The sequence below is a fragment of the Brienomyrus brachyistius genome, unplaced genomic scaffold, assembly GCF_023856365.1.
Source record: "Brienomyrus brachyistius isolate T26 unplaced genomic scaffold, BBRACH_0.4 scaffold196, whole genome shotgun sequence".
Taxonomy (NCBI): Eukaryota; Metazoa; Chordata; class Actinopteri; order Osteoglossiformes; family Mormyridae; genus Brienomyrus; species Brienomyrus brachyistius.
The window spans coordinates 234,328-252,530 of NW_026042471.1; the positions used below are offsets into that span (position 1 = coordinate 234,328).

At 44.8% G+C, this 18,203-nt stretch overlaps 1 protein-coding gene across 1 annotated transcript; it reads right to left on the reverse strand.

The window, feature by feature from the left end:
• Positions 1 to 3,011: 3,011 nt before the first annotated feature.
• LOC125728198 (intersectin-2-like) lies at positions 3,012 to 15,968 on the reverse strand (the record flags this gene model as incomplete). Its single annotated transcript, XM_049005247.1, has 11 exons — positions 3,012 to 3,169; positions 3,729 to 3,902; positions 4,027 to 4,110; positions 4,816 to 4,898; positions 5,034 to 5,152; positions 5,405 to 5,617; positions 5,840 to 6,007; positions 14,525 to 14,623; positions 14,957 to 15,140; positions 15,515 to 15,621; positions 15,847 to 15,968. Coding segments are annotated over 11 exons (1,511 nt in total), but the record flags the coding sequence as incomplete, so codon positions are not given.
• Between the last annotated feature and the right edge of the window lie 2,235 nt (positions 15,969 to 18,203).

The following is an 18,203-nucleotide window of genomic DNA, read 5'->3' on the forward strand; positions in this document are numbered from 1 at the left end:
GCAGCCTGACAAACCAGCAGCAGCCTGACACTGACAGACAAAGCAGCAGCAGCCTGACACTGACAGACAAAGCAGCAGCAGCCTGACAAACCAGCAGCAGCCTGACAAACCAGCAGCAGCCTGACAAACCAGCAGCAGCCTGACAAACCAGCAGCAGCCTGACAAACCAGCAGCAGCCTGACAAACCAGCAGCAGCCTGACAAACCAGCAGCAGCCTGACAAACCAGCAGCAGCCTGACAAACCAGCAGCAGCCTGACACTGACAAACCAGCAGCAGCCTGACACTGACAAACCAGCAGCAGCCTGACACTGACAAAGCAGCAGCCTGACAAAGCAGCAGCCTGACAAAGCAGCAGCCTGACAAAGCAGCAGCCTGACAAAGCAGCAGCCTGACAAAGCAGCACCCTGACAAAGCAGCAGCCTGACAAACCAGCACCCTGACAAACAAGCAGCAGCCTGACACTGACAAAGCAGCACCCTGACAAACAAGCAGCAGCCTGACACTGACAAACCAGCAGCAGCCTGACACTGACAAACCAGCAGCAGCCTGACACTGACAAACCAGCAGCAGCCTGACACTGACAGACAAACCAGCAGCAGCCTGACACTGACAGACAAACCAGCAGCAGCCTGACAAACCAGCAGCAGCCTGACAAACCAGCAGCAGCCTGACAAACCAGCAGCAGCCTGACAAACCAGCAGCAGCCTGACAAACCAGCAGCAGCCTGACAAACCAGCAGCAGCCTGACAAACCAGCAGCAGCCTGACAAACCAGCAGCAGCCTGACAAACCAGCAGCAGCCTGACAAACCAGCAGCAGCCTGACAAACCAGCAGCAGCCTGACAAACCAGCAGCAGCCTGACAAACCAGCAGCAGCCTGACAAACCAGCAGCAGCCTGACAAACCAGCAGCAGCCTGACAAACCAGCAGCAGCCTGACACTGACAAAGCAGCAGCAGCCTGACACTGACAAAGCAGCAGCAGCCTGACACTGACAAAGCAGCAGCAGCCTGACACTGACAAACCAGCAGCAGCCTGACACTGACAAACCAGCAGCAGCCTGACACTGACAAACCAGCAGCAGCCTGACACTGACAAACCAGCAGCAGCCTGACCCTGACAAAGCAGCAGCAGCCTGACCCTGACAAAGCAGCAGCAGCCTGACCCTGACAAAGCAGCAGCAGCCTGACCCTGACAAAGCAGCAGCAGCCTGACCCTGACAAAGCAGCAGCAGCCTGACCCTGACAAACCAGCAGCAGCCTGACAAACCAGCAGCAGCCTGACAAACCAGCAGCAGCCTGACAAACCAGCAGCAGCCTGACAAACCAGCAGCAGCCTGACAAACCAGCAGCAGCCTGACAAACCAGCAGCAGCCTGACAAACCAGCAGCAGCCTGACAAACCAGCAGCAGCCTGACAAACCAGCAGCAGCCTGACAAACCAGCAGCAGCCTGACAAACCAGCAGCAGCCTGACAAACCAGCAGCAGCCTGACAAACCAGCAGCAGCCTGACAAACCAGCAGCAGCCTGACAAACCAGCAGCACCCTGACAAACCAGCAGCACCCTGACAAACCAGCAGCAGCCTGACAAACCAGCAGCAGCCTGACAAACCAGCAGCAGCCTGACAAACCAGCAGCAGCCTGACAAACCAGCAGCAGCCTGACAAACCAGCAGCAGCCTGACAAACCAGCAGCAGCCTGACAAACCAGCAGCAGCCTGACAAACCAGCAGCAGCCTGACAAACCAGCAGCAGCCTGACAAACCAGCAGCAGCCTGACAAACCAGCAGCAGCCTGACAAACCAGCAGCAGCCTGACAAACCAGCAGCAGCCTGACCCTGACAAACCAGCAGCAGCCTGACCCTGACAAACCAGCAGCCTGACCCTGACAAACCAGCAGCCTGACCCTGACAAACCAGCAGCCTGACCCTGACAAACCAGCAGCCTGACCCTGACAAACCAGCAGCCTGACAAACCAGCAGCCTGACAAACCAGCAGCCTGACAAACCAGCACCCTGACAAACCACCAGCCTGACAAACCACCAGCCTGACAAACCAGCACCCTGACAAAGCAGCACCCTGACCCTGACCTGATGTGTGTCTTACATATAAGGTTCAGAATTACCTGTTTTAGTTTCCATTCATACCTTTATGAATTAAGATTTTCTGAGTGGAAATGTTAAAATCATATAACAATATTTTAACAGTGGAATGAATGCATAAGCAATTAAGGAACTGTTAGTTAAATCCACATGAAGCAACATAACGTCTTTAGTAGTAAAATGTGATGTATCTAGGAGTGACAATATGTTTCCAAACATTTGTATGTGCTGTGGTTTGCTGACACTAAATAATGTTAGGGGAAACAAAAAAACGACCTATTGACAGTTACAGGGTAGTGTGATTCTTGTAATAAACTTAGTTTTACCAAAGTCCTGTGTTAGTATTCAGTACAACATACACTGCATACATCCATCTTGCTTTCAGTGAGGGAAGATTTTTCTTTAAAAAAAAAAAAAAAATTTGTTCCTTGGTAAAGTTGGTTTGTCTCACAGGTACCGAATTTGTATAATTAAAATAAGATAAGATATTGACATAATATATTTTTGGTTTTATAAACAACTGACAGGAAAAACAAAAACCTGAGATATTACCATATCCAGTGGTAAACAATAATCAGTCCCAAAAGGGCTTTCCTATATTTTGCATTTGTGTCAAACGTCCACATTATCAGAAGTACTCAGGAGTCCAGACGGTCTCCAGCAGCACTGGCATACAGCTCTCAGCTCACAGACGCCACCTGGCGAGTGAACATGGCAGAACCCTGTCTGTGCTGGAGCCGGACTGCCCGTGGCATCAGCCTAGAACCTGCTCTGCTGATGCTTGCCGCTGGTTCCGGGGATCGGAATGAGCATCTCGTCAGGAAGCCTCAGCTCTGTCCGTTTGTCTTGGGAAGCGGGGTGGAGGCGGGGGCGGGGCGGGGGGCGTATGGCATGGCACCAATCCGCGTCGCCTCATTTGAGAGATTTTTGGTCGAACAGCTGCAGGTCCAGGCGCACCCACACCTCGCCTGTCGGCACCTCGTGCAGCAGCAGGCGCCTTGTCGCTGCTCCCTTGTTTTCCAGCTCCTTCTTGATGGTGGCCACAGGAACTTCAGTGCGGCCCAGGAAGTCTAACAATGATACAAGCAGCCATGATGAAAGCGGCCACCATCAAACGCTAGTAATAGAACACAGGCCATTGTGGCACAATGAAAGAAATTAAGCAATAGGGGGGGGAAAGAAATAAACGGTCAAACACAAAAGAAATTATCTAGTAGAAGGGTTGCAGTGAGACTGCAGAATATACCAGGGCATAAAGTAGAGAACGTAGTTCATCTGTATGTGTTCTTGGGCTGTAGGAGTAACCCGTACAAATACAAAGAGAATGTTCAAACTCACACACACAGAACCAGGGGGAGGATATGGAACCAGAACCCTGAAGCATGAAACCACAGTGATACCCCATGGAGAAACTTAAAATGACGTGTAATAAATAAATAAATTAAAAATAAATTAAAAGTTAAATTAAAAAAAAAAAAAAACAAGACGAAACTTCAAATATGACACCCAAATTTTTCTAAGGGAAATTTAACATCAGCACATTTAACATCAGAACTGTTCCCAAGACGAATTTCAGGAAGTGTCAACGTGTAAAAAGAGGAGAAATAAACATCTGAAGAAAGGACTAACCATCGGGAGAGAACTGGTCCCTCTTGAAGATGGTGACACATAGAACATCCTGGTACAGGTCCTTAATGAAGAACTGACAGTTGAAGTTCCACTTGGGGTTGATTGTGTCATTTATTGTCCGGGAGGTGAAACACTGTGCCCCCATGGTCACCTCGCAATATGGATTACTCTTTCCTGGAGGGTGTAGGCCATCAAAAAAAACCATTAAACCCAACCATCAAGCCATACATGAGGTACAAGGCATTAGGGGGTTAGCGGCTGGAGTTTCGGGAGATAGGACTTGACCTTTGACCCTCACCATTGGGCTTGCAGGGCTTGAGCTCTGTGGCCTCCAAAATAGTGACCAGCAGGCGGCCAATGCCACTGGTTTTCAGGGAACGAGCTGGAAATGCATACAGCAAGTGATGCATGAGTCGAAAGACCAAGGAACAATAAATAAGATTCATAATAAAGAAGTTAAGATGCAAGGAACTCCCAAGGAATTGGCAGAAATAAGATACAGCAACTGGAAAAAAAAACTGTAGTTAATGGGGCACTGCAGTCTATGATAGGGTTATCAAGGGTTCAGTAATGAAGGTCTGCATAAATAGACTGTACAGCAACCAAAAGGGAAAGTAGTAGGTTCTTAAACTGCAACGGATGTGTTCACTGGAAGGACAGGCTGTGTAAAAGAGGGAAACTCAAATTCAGGAAAAACCAGTGCTCAGCTACAAACTCAGACCAAGATTTTGTTTTTACAAACCAGTTGAGTAGCCTTTGACTGACTCTCTATGCTCAACTGGTTGGAAGAAACAAATTCTTGCTCATGGGGTTTGTAGGTTCTGGCTGTGAAACGTCCAACATGGACTAAAACATGGGGTCAGGGTTCTGAAACACTGAATAGGGTAATGAATATATACTGGTGACTTAGAGGATTTTATATTACAGATACATAAATATACACACACACACATACATATAACTAAATTAAATAGGAAAAGGACAAGCAATTTTGTAGACAGATGAATAAAACCATTACATAATCAAACTGGACTGAAGGGTTATGCTAAGACACTGAAAAGGATTAAATGCAAATAAAATAGTTCACCTTGGTAAGCTTTCTCTCGCTTCTTCTTCTCAGTCTCTATGAAATGTTCTGAAGCAGCTTTGATTTTCTGCGCCCAGGCAGTCCTGATTGATTAAATAAGAAGAAACACCTGATTTGTTACCAGAACAGGACACCGAGGGAGCCTCCTTGTGGACTGAAGCCACAGCTTCCTTGTTCAATTCTCCTTAGTCTCTTCTCTAACTCCCTTCCTTCCCCACTCATTGATGTTCTCTGTCCTGAGAGTATAAACACGGTCGATGTGGGAGATGTGGAAGATTGGCTCATCGCTAGACGGATCGGAGGGCATCTTCACCAGAACTTCATTTAGAAACACGGGCTGGTTGGATAGAAGACCAAAATCGGGTCATAGACTCGCATTAAATTGGAAGTACACACAGTAGAGAAAGCCCGTAAAAATGGGCTAAACATACAACTAAGGAAATGGCACCTCTTTCTAGAAAGTTCTACTCCGAATTGTATGGATATGAAAAGTTCATTTAAAACGCAATGTATGATTTTGTGCCGTAAATGTAACTGTCTGGTATTGCTAGCCCCCTCCATTACTCCCCAGCATGAAAAAGAGTCTCACGTTCTTGTACATCTTGAACTGCATGTTGCACTTGGGACTGAAGAGCTTATCCGTCCCTGATGAGGTGAACTGCTTCACTGCTTGGGTGAGCAGCAGGAAGTCATTGAAGAGGAAGGTGTATAACTCCTTGTTGCTCTTAGTTTTATAGACCTTGCCGCTGTGTAGCAGCTTTCGGGGACCCAGGCAGTTGGTCAAGGAGTTGAATATCAAGTTCTGTAGGGAAATGGAACAATTGGAAGTGTCCAGTAAACTGTAGGAAAGCTGCAAAAATCCAGACCCTAACTTGTAGTAGGATTAACTCTGTAGACGACTTTGTTAGAGGCTGTGCATGTAAACAAACATTTGTTAAGAACTTCAGGAGGGAATATTGTAGATTATATAAAACCCAGGCTATAGACAAGAGCTTCGTGATATAGTTGCATTAGATGTGCTCACCTCAGTGATGCCTTCACACTGGACATGGCTCTGAATCCACTCTAACCTGTCGGAGTTCTCCTTCTCCCGGACCCCCTCGTTGACCTGCAGACAGAGCTCCTCGGCCCTGTCCAGAGCCTCCCGCAAGTGTCCATGGTCCAAGTGATTCTCTGGAGTGTTCTCGAGAATCTGGGGAGCAGGAGATTTGGAAATAGGTCTGGGACCTGCCTAAGAATGAACTCTGTCTTTGGACAAGGACTGTGGAGTTCAGGGTAGAGTGAAGTTACTGGCGGTTTGATGTTAATCAGATCCATCCATCCATCCATCCATCCATAAATAAACTGGTGCAGCACGTTTTGTAACAGTTGACATCCAACATTTCACAATACCCATACTCACTGTTAGGTTGAAGAAACAGTTGTTAATCATTTCTGTATGATCAGCAATGAGTGTAAATATATATGTATACGTTATTTCTTATCTTCTAGCCACATACTCTTAGCTATTGTACTCTAAGTAGGTGGTTAACAGCTGCCTACTTAGATAAGAATCTCACTTCCCTCTCTTGCGCCCCCCATTGACTATAAATAAAGAAGCCAAGGGGAACCACCCTTTGTAACACATTCTGCTGTAGTTTGCATTGCAGAGAGTGTGGGTACCCTTGCAAGTAAAACTGTAACCTGTGTGTGTCTCGTAAATGTGGAGTTGGGGTGGAAACGCCGGGCGCTTTCCCCAACATAGAATTTGGTCCTTCGAGCCGGATCCGAGGAACCCCGAAGACGTCTCCAGTACGCCGAGAGAAGCGACACCGAAGTCTGTCGACAGCCACTCGAAGTCGGGTGCAAGAAAGACCTGTGATGTGAATTCGTCATCAGGCCGGTGGTTAGAACTGCGCTCGACGTCTGGTGATGTCTGAAGGACCTCGGTGACGGATCAGAGAGCACACTATACAGGTGAGAGATACGGCACCTAAGTGAGTAGGTGGCCAAGTGAGAGATACGGCACCTAAATAAGTAGGTGGCCAAGACATGCATGTGGTTGAGGTTAGCCGAAATTAACCGGGAGAGAAAGTAGGCGTTGTTGGAAATATATATATTGATGTATGTGGATGTGTTTTTATAGGTTTTAGATTAACCTACACGATCCACCCTAAAAGCAACAACATACTGGTGACTGAAGGATCAAGGACGGGTTTCATCCCTGAAAACTAACACCGCTGCTCTAATAGGGAGCAGTAGAAGGCCGTGTTAGTGTCCTCCTGAGGTCTCATGCCAGATACTTGCTTTTAGGATTTTTTATTTTTTGTAGTGTATCCATTAAAAGGTAACAATGGGGAAGAATCAAAGTAAACAAATGGAACTAGAGGGAGATGAGAAGTTTATGGAAGGATATAAGCCAGGATCAGGACAAATAAGTAGATGGAGGAAAAAACATGGGTTTGAAGGAAAACTCCACACTCCAGATATATATAAAAGCTCACAGACTTTTGTATAAAAGCTAAACTTAAAACTGGAGATGTTACAGACTACCAATAAGAAAGAAGGTAAAGACAGAAAAAAAGAATATGTTTTTTCTGATGCATGGTTGGAACAAAGTAAGTTAAGAGATGTACGTAGAAAACAGAGTATGCAACAATTACATGGAAGGATAGAGATAGTGTTTATGAGACGAGCAGATTATGGCAGAATAGCGCAATGTAAACAAAAAGATGGAGAGGAACCTGAGGATTTTATGGATAGAATGAGAGTTGTATTTAGAGGAAACTCAGGGATCCCATTTGATGAAGAGGCAGTAGGAGTGTACCAACAACAGCTAAAACGAGCTTTTGTCGCAGGCCTAAAGCCCGAATTGCGAAAATATCTTGACAAACATTGGGTACATCAGAATACTGGTTCAGTCCAACAAGCACTAGAATATGCCCAACACGCGCAGAGAGCGCAGAAACAGGAAAAGACAGACACAATATTCAGCGCCTCAGATGTAGTAGCGTTAGTGCAAATGAATCCTCCGGGGAGGGGAGGATTCAGAGGAAGGTCAAGAGGCCGAGGAAGGGGGAGAGGTGTTTTCAGAAACAATTACAGGAATTCGTCTCAGCAAGATAACATTTGCTGGACATGCAGGAAACCTGGACACTTAGCTAGGAATTGTAGAGTAGGGAAACAACCATATAACCCAAACTCCATTGAAAACAATGATCAATGACCCCCCTCGGAGGCCCCTGTTACCGACACCATCCGAGGCAAAACAGAGGTGATTTTAAGAAAGGAAACGGAGGTCACTTTACAAGACCTTTTAGATAAGGAAATAGATTTACAAGCAGTGTGTCAGTTATTAGCAGAAAGGCAGTGGGAAACCTTGCCAAGTCGGAAGTTAGTCATAAACGGCAAAGTATATGAATGTCTGTGTGACACTGGAGCATGTAGGACTGTCCTAACCTCCAGTCCTCCCGGAGTCACATATTCTTCATCAGTCATAAATATAAAAACGGCAGGAGGTCAGACAGACAGACATCAGTTAACAAACCCAGTTGCAGTAAAAGATAAGGAAACTGGACTTGAATGTCAAGCACAGGTGTTAATAAGCCCTTCTTGTCCTGTTAACTTGTTAGGTCGAGACCTTATGGTACAAATGGGCATTAGCGTGGTTGCCACAGCCACTGGCATGAAAGCAATCGTAAATGAGGAAGCTTATGTTGTGCAAGGAACCACAACACCACAATATTACTGGTCTCTGGACCTAGGGGGAACTGCACAGACACGAGAATTATTGCGGAAAACTAGAGAAAAGCAGTCCCCTAGACAGGCCCAGTTCATGCCTGACGATGCCTTACACGTCACTATGTGGTACAAAGACACCCTTGGACCAGATTATGTCTATGACAAAACGTTTCATGCCCTCCAAGACACTTGTATAATATATGTATGTTAACCCCACCACTGGGTTTTCAGCAGCCTCAGTCATTTTATCTAACAAGCAACAAGCTGTATTTAGAGAGAGAACACCACACGTATCTCTTTCAAAACCACCCCAGATGCAGTGGAGAGATGTAGAGATGTTCTTACGAGATTCTATGCACAGTTACAATGACTACCAACCCGTATCTGGCTCCTGTTGGAGCTATGATGAGAAACACAATGTGTGGCGGTTTCCTTTGGGATGGAGAGTTCAAACCACTCCCACCACACACTTAAAGGACCCAACCTGACAAATTTTTTCAACCCTGGAGGAGGGATCATGTCCAGATCTAGATCGCCTTCCAGAAGGGTTGTGGTCGTCCTCCCCCACTGATGTAGGGCTGGTAAAGGGATTCCCACCTTACAAAGTAACTGTGAAATCAGAACACCGTCCGGCAATACCCATTAAAACCTGAAGCAGAGAAAGGTATAGCCCCTGTAGTGCAAGACATGTTAGCATCAGGAATATTGCGAGAGGCTCCTGAAGCCACTTGCAACACTCCTATCTTTCCAGTCCAGAAGGGACATACAGGGAAATGGCGCATGGTGCAGGATTTAAGACCTGTTAATAACATAGTGCAACATGCAGCACCAGACGTGCCTAACCCACACTTATTGCTCAACTCATTGACTCCTGATAAAAGCTACTTCTCAGTAGTGGATCTTAGTAATGCATTTTTCTCAGTACCATTGCACCCTGATTCTCAACATTTATTTGGATTTACCTATAAAGGGAAAAAATATACATATACTAGACTCCCTCAGGGATTTTCTGAAAGCCCACATGTATATACCATGGCCCTTAGATACTCTATGAGTACCTGTGAAATACCATCACATAGTCAGGTATTACTATACGTGGATGATATCTTAATAGCAGCAGATTCAGAACAACATTGCAAAGAAACTACCCTAACTGTGCTTCAGCATTTATACAATACTGGACATAAAGCTTCTAAACAGAAGTTGCAGTACTGCAAAAAGACAGTTGTCTATTTAGGGCATAACCTTTCACAAAAAGGTCGCTCGCTGCTAGAGATAAGGAAACAAGCTATACAGGAAGCACCTAAACCACAGACTAAACAACAGATGCAATTATTGTAGAGAATGGTTACCAGATTATGCTTTTCTAGTTCAACCTTTGCAAAATTTAATATACGGGAAGGAGATGACTCTAAAGGACAAAATACAATGGACTGAGGACGGAGAAAATGCTTTTACAAATTTAAAAAGAATGTTGCAAACCAATGTGACCCTTGCTCTACCAGATTATCAACAACCATTCACCCTATGTGTAGATGCTAATCAAGGTTATATGAAAGCAGTATTAACACAGCCATTCGGAGCAAAAGAGAGACCGTTAGCATTCTATTCAAAACGATTAGATGCAGTAGCAGCTGGCTTTCCACAGTGTTTACAGGCCTGTGCAGCTGCTGCAGAAGCAGTAAAGGTATCAGCAGAATTGGTACTTTGTCACCCCCTCATACTTAAAGTTCCTCATTCTGTGTCTCTAATCTTGTTGCAGACACCGCTTCCATTCTTAACACATACAAGACATCTTACCTTAGTGTCACTTTTGCTCTCACAACGTAACATTGAACTTCAGCGGTGTGGCCTATTGAACCCTAGTACGCTTCTCCCTACCGCAGAGGATGGGGAGCCACATTCTTGCAAAGCAACAATAGAAGAACAAACAAAACCAAGAGCAGATATTCTGCAAACTTTTATACCAGGATCAGAAGTTGTTTATGTAGATGGCTCAGCATCAAAAAATGATATGGAAAAAAATAAAGTTGGGTATGCTGTAGTTACATCTACTGAAGTGTTAGAAGCCAATGCACTCCCTTCTACTTGTTCAGCACAAGCGGCTGAACTTTATGCTGTGATCAGGGCATGTGAACTGTTCAAGAACAAGTCACTTACTATCTACACTGATAGTCAATATGTGTTTGCAGCTGTCCATCACCATGCAAGAGTCTGGAAAAATAGAGGTTTTAGAACATCACAGGGCACATCTCTTACTCATACGAATTTGCTACTTAGATTATTAGACGTTGTGCATTTACCGACTCACTTTGCACTGTGCAAATGCAAAGCACACCAGACTGATGACTCTGCAGAAACCGCAGGAAATAGTTTTGCAGATAAAACCGCCAAAGAAGCGGCACTGAAACAACCTACCTTATCAGTGGCAGACATTCTTTTTATAGATAGCGATGTGCTATGTGATGCACAGATTCATGCTCCTAAAATAGAAGTACAAAGTTGGATCAAAAGAGGAGCAATACAACGAGAGAAAGTTTACTATATGAATGACAAGCCCATCCTACCAAAAAATTTATACAAAACAGCTGCTTTGGTGAGCCATGGAAATACTCATGTCTCAACAGGAGGGATGGTACATATCATACAACAATATTTCTATGCTATAAATTTTTCTGATTATGCAAAACAATTTTGTAGGACATGCTTAATTTGTTGTAAACACAATGCACAAGGAAACATCAGACCAAAACGTGGCCAGTTCCCCACAGCTGAGTATCCGTTTCAAGTTGTACATATGGATTTTATTGAATTATCTTGGTCACAAGGAAAGAAATACTGTCTAGTTATTATAGACACCTTTTCTAAGTGGGTAGAAATATACCCTGTAAAGCATTGTGATGCAATGACCGTTGCAAAATGTTTGGTAAGCCATTATTTCCCTACCTATGGCATACCTCATATTATAAGATCAGACAATGGGACTCATTTTGTAAATCAGACTATGTCCCTTTGCTCACAAGCATTAGGTTTTACGCTTAAGAATCATTGTGCGTATCACCCCCAGAGCGCAGGCTTAGTGGAAAGGACCAACGGCACTATTAAAACAAGGCTAAAAAAGACAATGGAAGAGACAAAAAGGCCGTGGCCAGAATGTTTGTCTCTAGTAAAATTATGGATGAGAATAACTCCCACTCCTGCAGGATTAACACCTTTTGAAATAGTGTATGGTAGACCATTTCCCCTAGCAACTGAAATGAATGACATAGAAAAAGCAGACCGAGAAAATACGCTGGCTGATTGGATGCGTAAACTACTAACATCACAACAAAAACATAGCCCCAGTAGTCTGCCGGTAAATTCTGTTTCTACTCAACAGGATAACTTGCAGCCGGGAGATTGGGTCCTGGTCAAGGTCCTGTTGCGGAAAGATTGGAGCACACCTCGGTGGGACGGTCCTTATCAAGTCCTCCTCACAACACCAACAGCAGTAAAGATCGCAGAACGACCTTCCTGGATACACAAAAGTCACTGTAAACCCATCAAGCCCTTATCAGAGGCCTCAGCAACAGAGTAGCAGTGGAAGTCCGCTACAAAGGCACAGTAACCAATAGGGTGCTGTTGTCTCAACCCGGTGAAGAAAACAACTGAGCTGCACTCTATTTAGGATGGCCCTGATAGGGTGGGGATGTGGTAAAGTGACTCTAGGGGTCATTCTTGTTGTAGGACTTGTATGGTTGTCCTGGCTCTCACCAGCTCCATTACAGCACCTACGGCGATGGACCCATGATGACTTCCATCTACGCCCGTTGCCCGCTGACCACTCACATCCATTTATGCAAAACTACTGGTACCGATATGTACATGATACTGTAACAGCGAAAAATGTGACAAATTGCTATGTTTGTTCAGTAATGCCCACTCATAGTGAAGGACCTACGGTGTATGGTAAAGCTATGAACATATCCCAAGCCAAGTGCGCTGCTTCTTTCGCAGGAATAGGATACCAGAGCCGTCTTTCCCTTATATTTTCGCTAGCAGGGGAAGATGTGAACATAACTATACCTGGGACTAATAGAATGACAGTGGTCCGAATTAAGTATCAGGAGGCTACAGGAAACTACCCAGATGACGTTGGGTTTCAAAATGGTACCTGTATACAGGATTTCTGGGTAGACTTCGCTGTTGCTAAAACTAATGTCTCACTTCCTTTTTCTGTCTTGATGGACCGAGACCCACTGACATATCAGCATGCCATTTGTTTTAAGCAAGATAATGGTACGCGATGGATAGGAGGAAACACCACGAACTGTAACCTAACATATGTAGACAGCATGTATGGATCTCCAATTTCGATGCTTCGCCCCAGTAATGGAACATATTGGGTGGACGGAGTAGCATGGTTGTGTGGACCTCGTGCATACTTTGTCTTACCACCGAACTGGTTTGGAGTGTGCGCTCTTATTTTTGTTTCAGATCACACCTTCCTGATAGCACAGGAAAGTAAAACTTTCTTCAGAAGCAGGAGAAGGCGTTCGATATCAATACAACCCCATGATAGTGTGTGGGGAACCGACGTGCCCGCTGAACATAAATTGTGGGGAACAGGCAGTAAAGTTATGCTGGCCCTGTTCCCTGGGCTAGGAATTGGAAAACTCATGCTACGCGTAGAAACTCTAAATTATAGACTAGGTCTATTTATGAATGATTCGATACTGATTAACCAAAAACAAAATGAACAATTAGACATAACCAGACAGATGGTAATCCAGAATCGTATGGCATTAGACCTACTGACAGCCGCACAAGGAGGAGTATGTGTCCTCCTGAACCAAACGTGCTGCACTTACATTCCTGACAATGTGCACTCACCCAATATGACATCTGCCTTAGACCGCCTCCGAAACTTACAAAAAGTGATGACCATGGACAGTCGACCGCAGTCCTCCTCATCCTGGTTAGACTGGTTTATTACAGGAACATGGTGGTCAATACTGATGAAAACATGCCTACCTCTTCTTTTGTTTTTCATTTTATTTTTCTGTTGTTTTATTACTGTTATACCATGTTTGAAAATGTTTATTAATCAAGCTCTTAATGCTGCTTTTCGGACACGCAGTACAATGTTTCTCTCCCTTACCCAAACTATAGAGACAGAGCCTGTTTCCAGCGATGGCGATGAAGAAGACATATAATTCATAATGACGGCCGAGCCGAAAGCACCCGTGCAGGGCTCGGACCTGAAGAAACGGAATTAAATGTTTTCCAGGATAATGACAATGTGGTCTAAATGAAGGTTGTACCTAAAGTGCTTTTGCAACTTCTACAATGTTGATGCTTCTGATCATACTGTCATGATAAACAGGAGGGACTGTTAGGTTGAAGAAACAGTTGTTAATCATTTCTGTATGATCAGCAATGAGTGTAAATATATATGTATACGTTATTTCTTATCTTCTAGCCACATACTCTTAGCTATTGTACTCTAAGTAGGTGGTTAACAGCTGCCTACTTAGATAAGAATCTCACTTCCCTCTCTTGCGCCCCCCATTGACTATAAATAAAGAAGCCAAGGGGAACCACCCTTTGTAACACATTCTGCTGTAGTTTGCATTGCAGAGAGTGTGGGTACCCTTGCAAGTAAAACTGTAACCTGTGTGTGTCTCGTAAATGTGGAGTTGGGGTGGAAACGCTGGGCGCTTTCCCCAACACTCACTCTTCTGCCTGAAGTTTTTGCATTTCATTGGTATTTAACTCCAGCAAAACAGCACATTCTTTCTTGTATTTGCTGACCATGATGATGGTCACAACCATTATCATTTGGTCCCCAAAGGAATTGACACGAACTGCATCTTTGGCAGGGCAAAGTCATACGTAGCAGCAACCCAAATTGAGCTAAATCCAAGGCAAATTGGATGAGGCTAATTCGTCATGCCTCCCACATCGCACACTGAAGGAGGGACCACGGGTGACAATGTGCAGGACTTACGTTCTTTATGATGAGTGGATAGCGGGTGATTCTCTGCATAGGCTTCAGCAGGAAGCTGGACAGTGGCATACCTTTACACCGGTGATCTGTAGCGATTTTCTGAGAGAGAGACACACACACACTTAGGAGTCAGAAACCCTAGCCTACGTCCTTATCTAAAGCACCACTCTAAATTTCAGTCTAGGTGCTTTAGAAGAGTTGAGTCCAGAGGTCTCATAGAACATAGTATTGGCCCGCAAGATATCTTTATTATTCTTCTGAAATGAATTACAAAGAACAGTTCAACATCCATTTAACCCGCTACCCGCTTTTTCACTGAGGACATTTGGACGGCTGCAATTCTCCCGCTTACCGATCGCTCTGGAACAGCCTTTAACAATGAACTATCTACCCCTCCCATTTGTTCCAGGGCTGCTGCCCACCATTCCTCACCTTGAGGAAGTCCTTGAACTCGGGTTCCTTGTCAGTCTTTTGTTGCAGCAGGGCTGCACCGTTAAGCTGGCAGCTGCAGAAGCGGATGTAGGCCTGCATGTGCGAGAGCTCCGAGGCCAGGATGTCCCCAATCATCTGCACCGGCATCTTCTCGCCACCCGTTTTCTTCCTCACCCTCAGTGCCCTGCCATTCACAAACACAATCACCAAAACCGCAAAGGCCGCCAAGTCCAGTACCAAGCAATTTCTTCGTAAAAGTTCAGGTGAGTTTCAAAAACAGAATGCTGGCCAGTGCCATTCTCAACAAACATTCCAGTTTCCATGATCTTTAAGTGCAAAAACTGTGCAGCCTGTTTTGTTATTATCCATCGACTGCATAGATAATTCCTTTTCCTGGCACTTCTCTATTTCTGGGACTTCACTCTGCCTATGACATTTGCTGTTGTGGGACACGATACTCGCAGTTCGTATTCCTAGAGCAAGGTGGCAGCATCGGATCACGTTTCATTCCCAAGAATTTCAGCTACCAAGAAGAAACAAGCTTGTGGAAAGACACACTTGTGAAGTTTGGTGTTGGACATAATCAGGTCCTTCCAGTTGACGAAGATCATGGCCATTTCAACATCTGTCAGGCGTCCCGACTCAGACATGGGCTTGTAAAACACCTGGAGAAAAAAAAATGAGAGACGGGCAAAGTTGGAAAGGGTTAGTAAAGGTTAAGAGGGATAACAAAATGTTAGGGAAAATAAGTTAAACATGTTCTGGCACAAAAACCTACACTCAAAGCCCTATACATGAGATCCATGACAAGAATATAAAAACTCAAACTGCAAATGCTTAAAGCAGACTGAAGTGCAAAGACCTCACGGGGGCCCCACTGCAGATCATACCTCCAGGACCAGCTGAAGGTCAGCCATGTATCGCTCCTCCGTCTCAATGAGCTCGTGGATGTAACCCTGTCGCTTCCTCTCCTGCGGACTCATGGTGTCCAGGCTGGTCAGGTCAGCACACCCTGCAGGGTCGGGGATGACGGGGGTGGGGGTGGGAGTGGGGGGGGGGGGCAGCCGCGGTCAGCAGCTGTCTTGCGTGGCCCCAAACATGTGGCTAAACCACTGGCTTGAGAAGCCGCTACCCGGAGCTGTCGCTAAGTCACTGCGCGAGAACAACCCTCCCGTCCGTCTTACCTTTTGCTGAAAATTCAGATGCGCGCAGACGCTGAAACTCCATTGGGTAACTTTCAATACGCCTTTTTGCATGAGCCTCATCCCCAAGCCTTAAAAACCGCAGCCAGGTTTCCTCTCTCGAACCCATTTTGCCTGGGACTGTAACCATCCTAGTGCTTAGCTTCTTGAATAACCTGGTCCTGGATATATATATATATTAGACGCTAATAACCAAACCTCACACCATCCTTGTGTAAGACAATGACTTGCCAAAAAAAAGCAGGTGCTTTTTAAGCAAATCCTTTATTTTCACGATAAATGTACATATGTATAATTTGAGGCACATTTTCAAAGTAACACAGCTTGGGAACTTTAACACAGACAAACTGACTTGACTACTGCCAATGCACTGTGGGTAAATTCCCAGTGGGGCCAAATGAAACCTCAAACTGCATAGACTGTTTAACAATTAATGCAAGGGATTCATTCAAAATGCATCTCTCTTGCCAGCAGCATAAACAGATTGCAAATTTGCATAAACAGAGCAAACCTTTAATTGCTTGCAAAATGTTTTCCAAGTAGAGGATATTTTTCAGCTGTTAAATACCTTATTCAGACATTTCTATGCCTTACTGCAAGTAATCACACATATTGTAGACTGAGCACACAATATCACAGTCATCCATTTTTTTTTCATTAAACTGCACTTTCATATAAAATAAAATAAGTCAATACAACTAAGAGTAAAATCTGGGCAAACCAGGTTACATTCAAAATGCTTGTAGTTTTACTACAAAGTGCCGCAGCAGTGATGATTTCTTGAACACTGAGGCACAGAGAGTTTCACCCTGATGTGAGAGCAAAAGACCACACTTTATAAACCACCAAATCTGCCATTTTTATCCTTAACCGAGTAATACGATTCTTTAGCATTTGTTCCAAGGACATTGTCAACACATGAATTTACCTCTGGCTAATAGTTACACTGGCATGGACCAAATAGTCAGCAGGCACCATGCAGAAGGATAATCTTCAGAGTCTAAACCTTAGTGACCAAAAAAAGAATTAGCCCATCTAACATCTGAATTTTATCAATAACCAAATAATCAATGGTATCTAACTGCAAGGCAGATTTTCATTTTAAGTTGCATGAAAAAGCAAAGTGTGAGGCTCAGTGGGCTAAAGCCTCGTTTTTCGCCCAGCCTCAGTACATCTGCGGGTCCTTCAGCAAGGCCCTTAACCCCCAGCTCCCTGGATGCTGCTATGGGTGGCTACCCTTTGCGGCCAGCTTGCTGTCACTTACAGAAAGCAAACTGGGGGTGGCGTAAAGAGAATTTCCCCATAGGGCTCAATAAAGTATCAATTATTATTAAATAAAGACATGTATCTTAGTTATAACTAGTTTTTAAACTTGTTAGAACCCAGAAACCGCAAAACATGTACTGTTAAACACCAGCAGGCCTTGTTTCGTTAAAGGTTATGCATATAATTACCTGAATTAACCACTCCATCTTGGTGGGGGGGGGGGGGGCATTTACATTGACGTTACCTCCCTAAGGTCACTTAAAGCAAAAAAAAATATATTCTAAAACATTTCCAGTATTATGGCAGATCAGCTGAAAACTCACAGCATCCTGGTCCAAACCCCCTCAGGCGGGAAAGCGGCAGACACTGCACCGGGGCACTAACAGGGCAAACCAAAGTCCACCAAAGCCCGCCGCGAGTGTTCGGAAAAAACAGCAAACAGTGAAGCAAGGACCCAGAACTTTGACCCTCGAATGGCTCACCGACCCCCACATAGGGAAAAGATGAAGGCTGCAACCAGTGTATGACTGCCTGCTTGAATACCCTTCCACTCCATACATTATAACAAATAACACCCTCAAAATACACAACTACATGTAAGGCAACAAAGGTTTCCCCTTAGTCTAGGTATGTATGACGAATATTCTACACACTATACCCATAGGCAAAACACAGTACTTAAAGAAGTACGTAAACAGCCAGTAATCGTTGAAGCTCATGTGTCGCCGTAGGCAAGCTACACCACCAGGGCCCCCTGTCTGCGACAAAGTGATATTGGC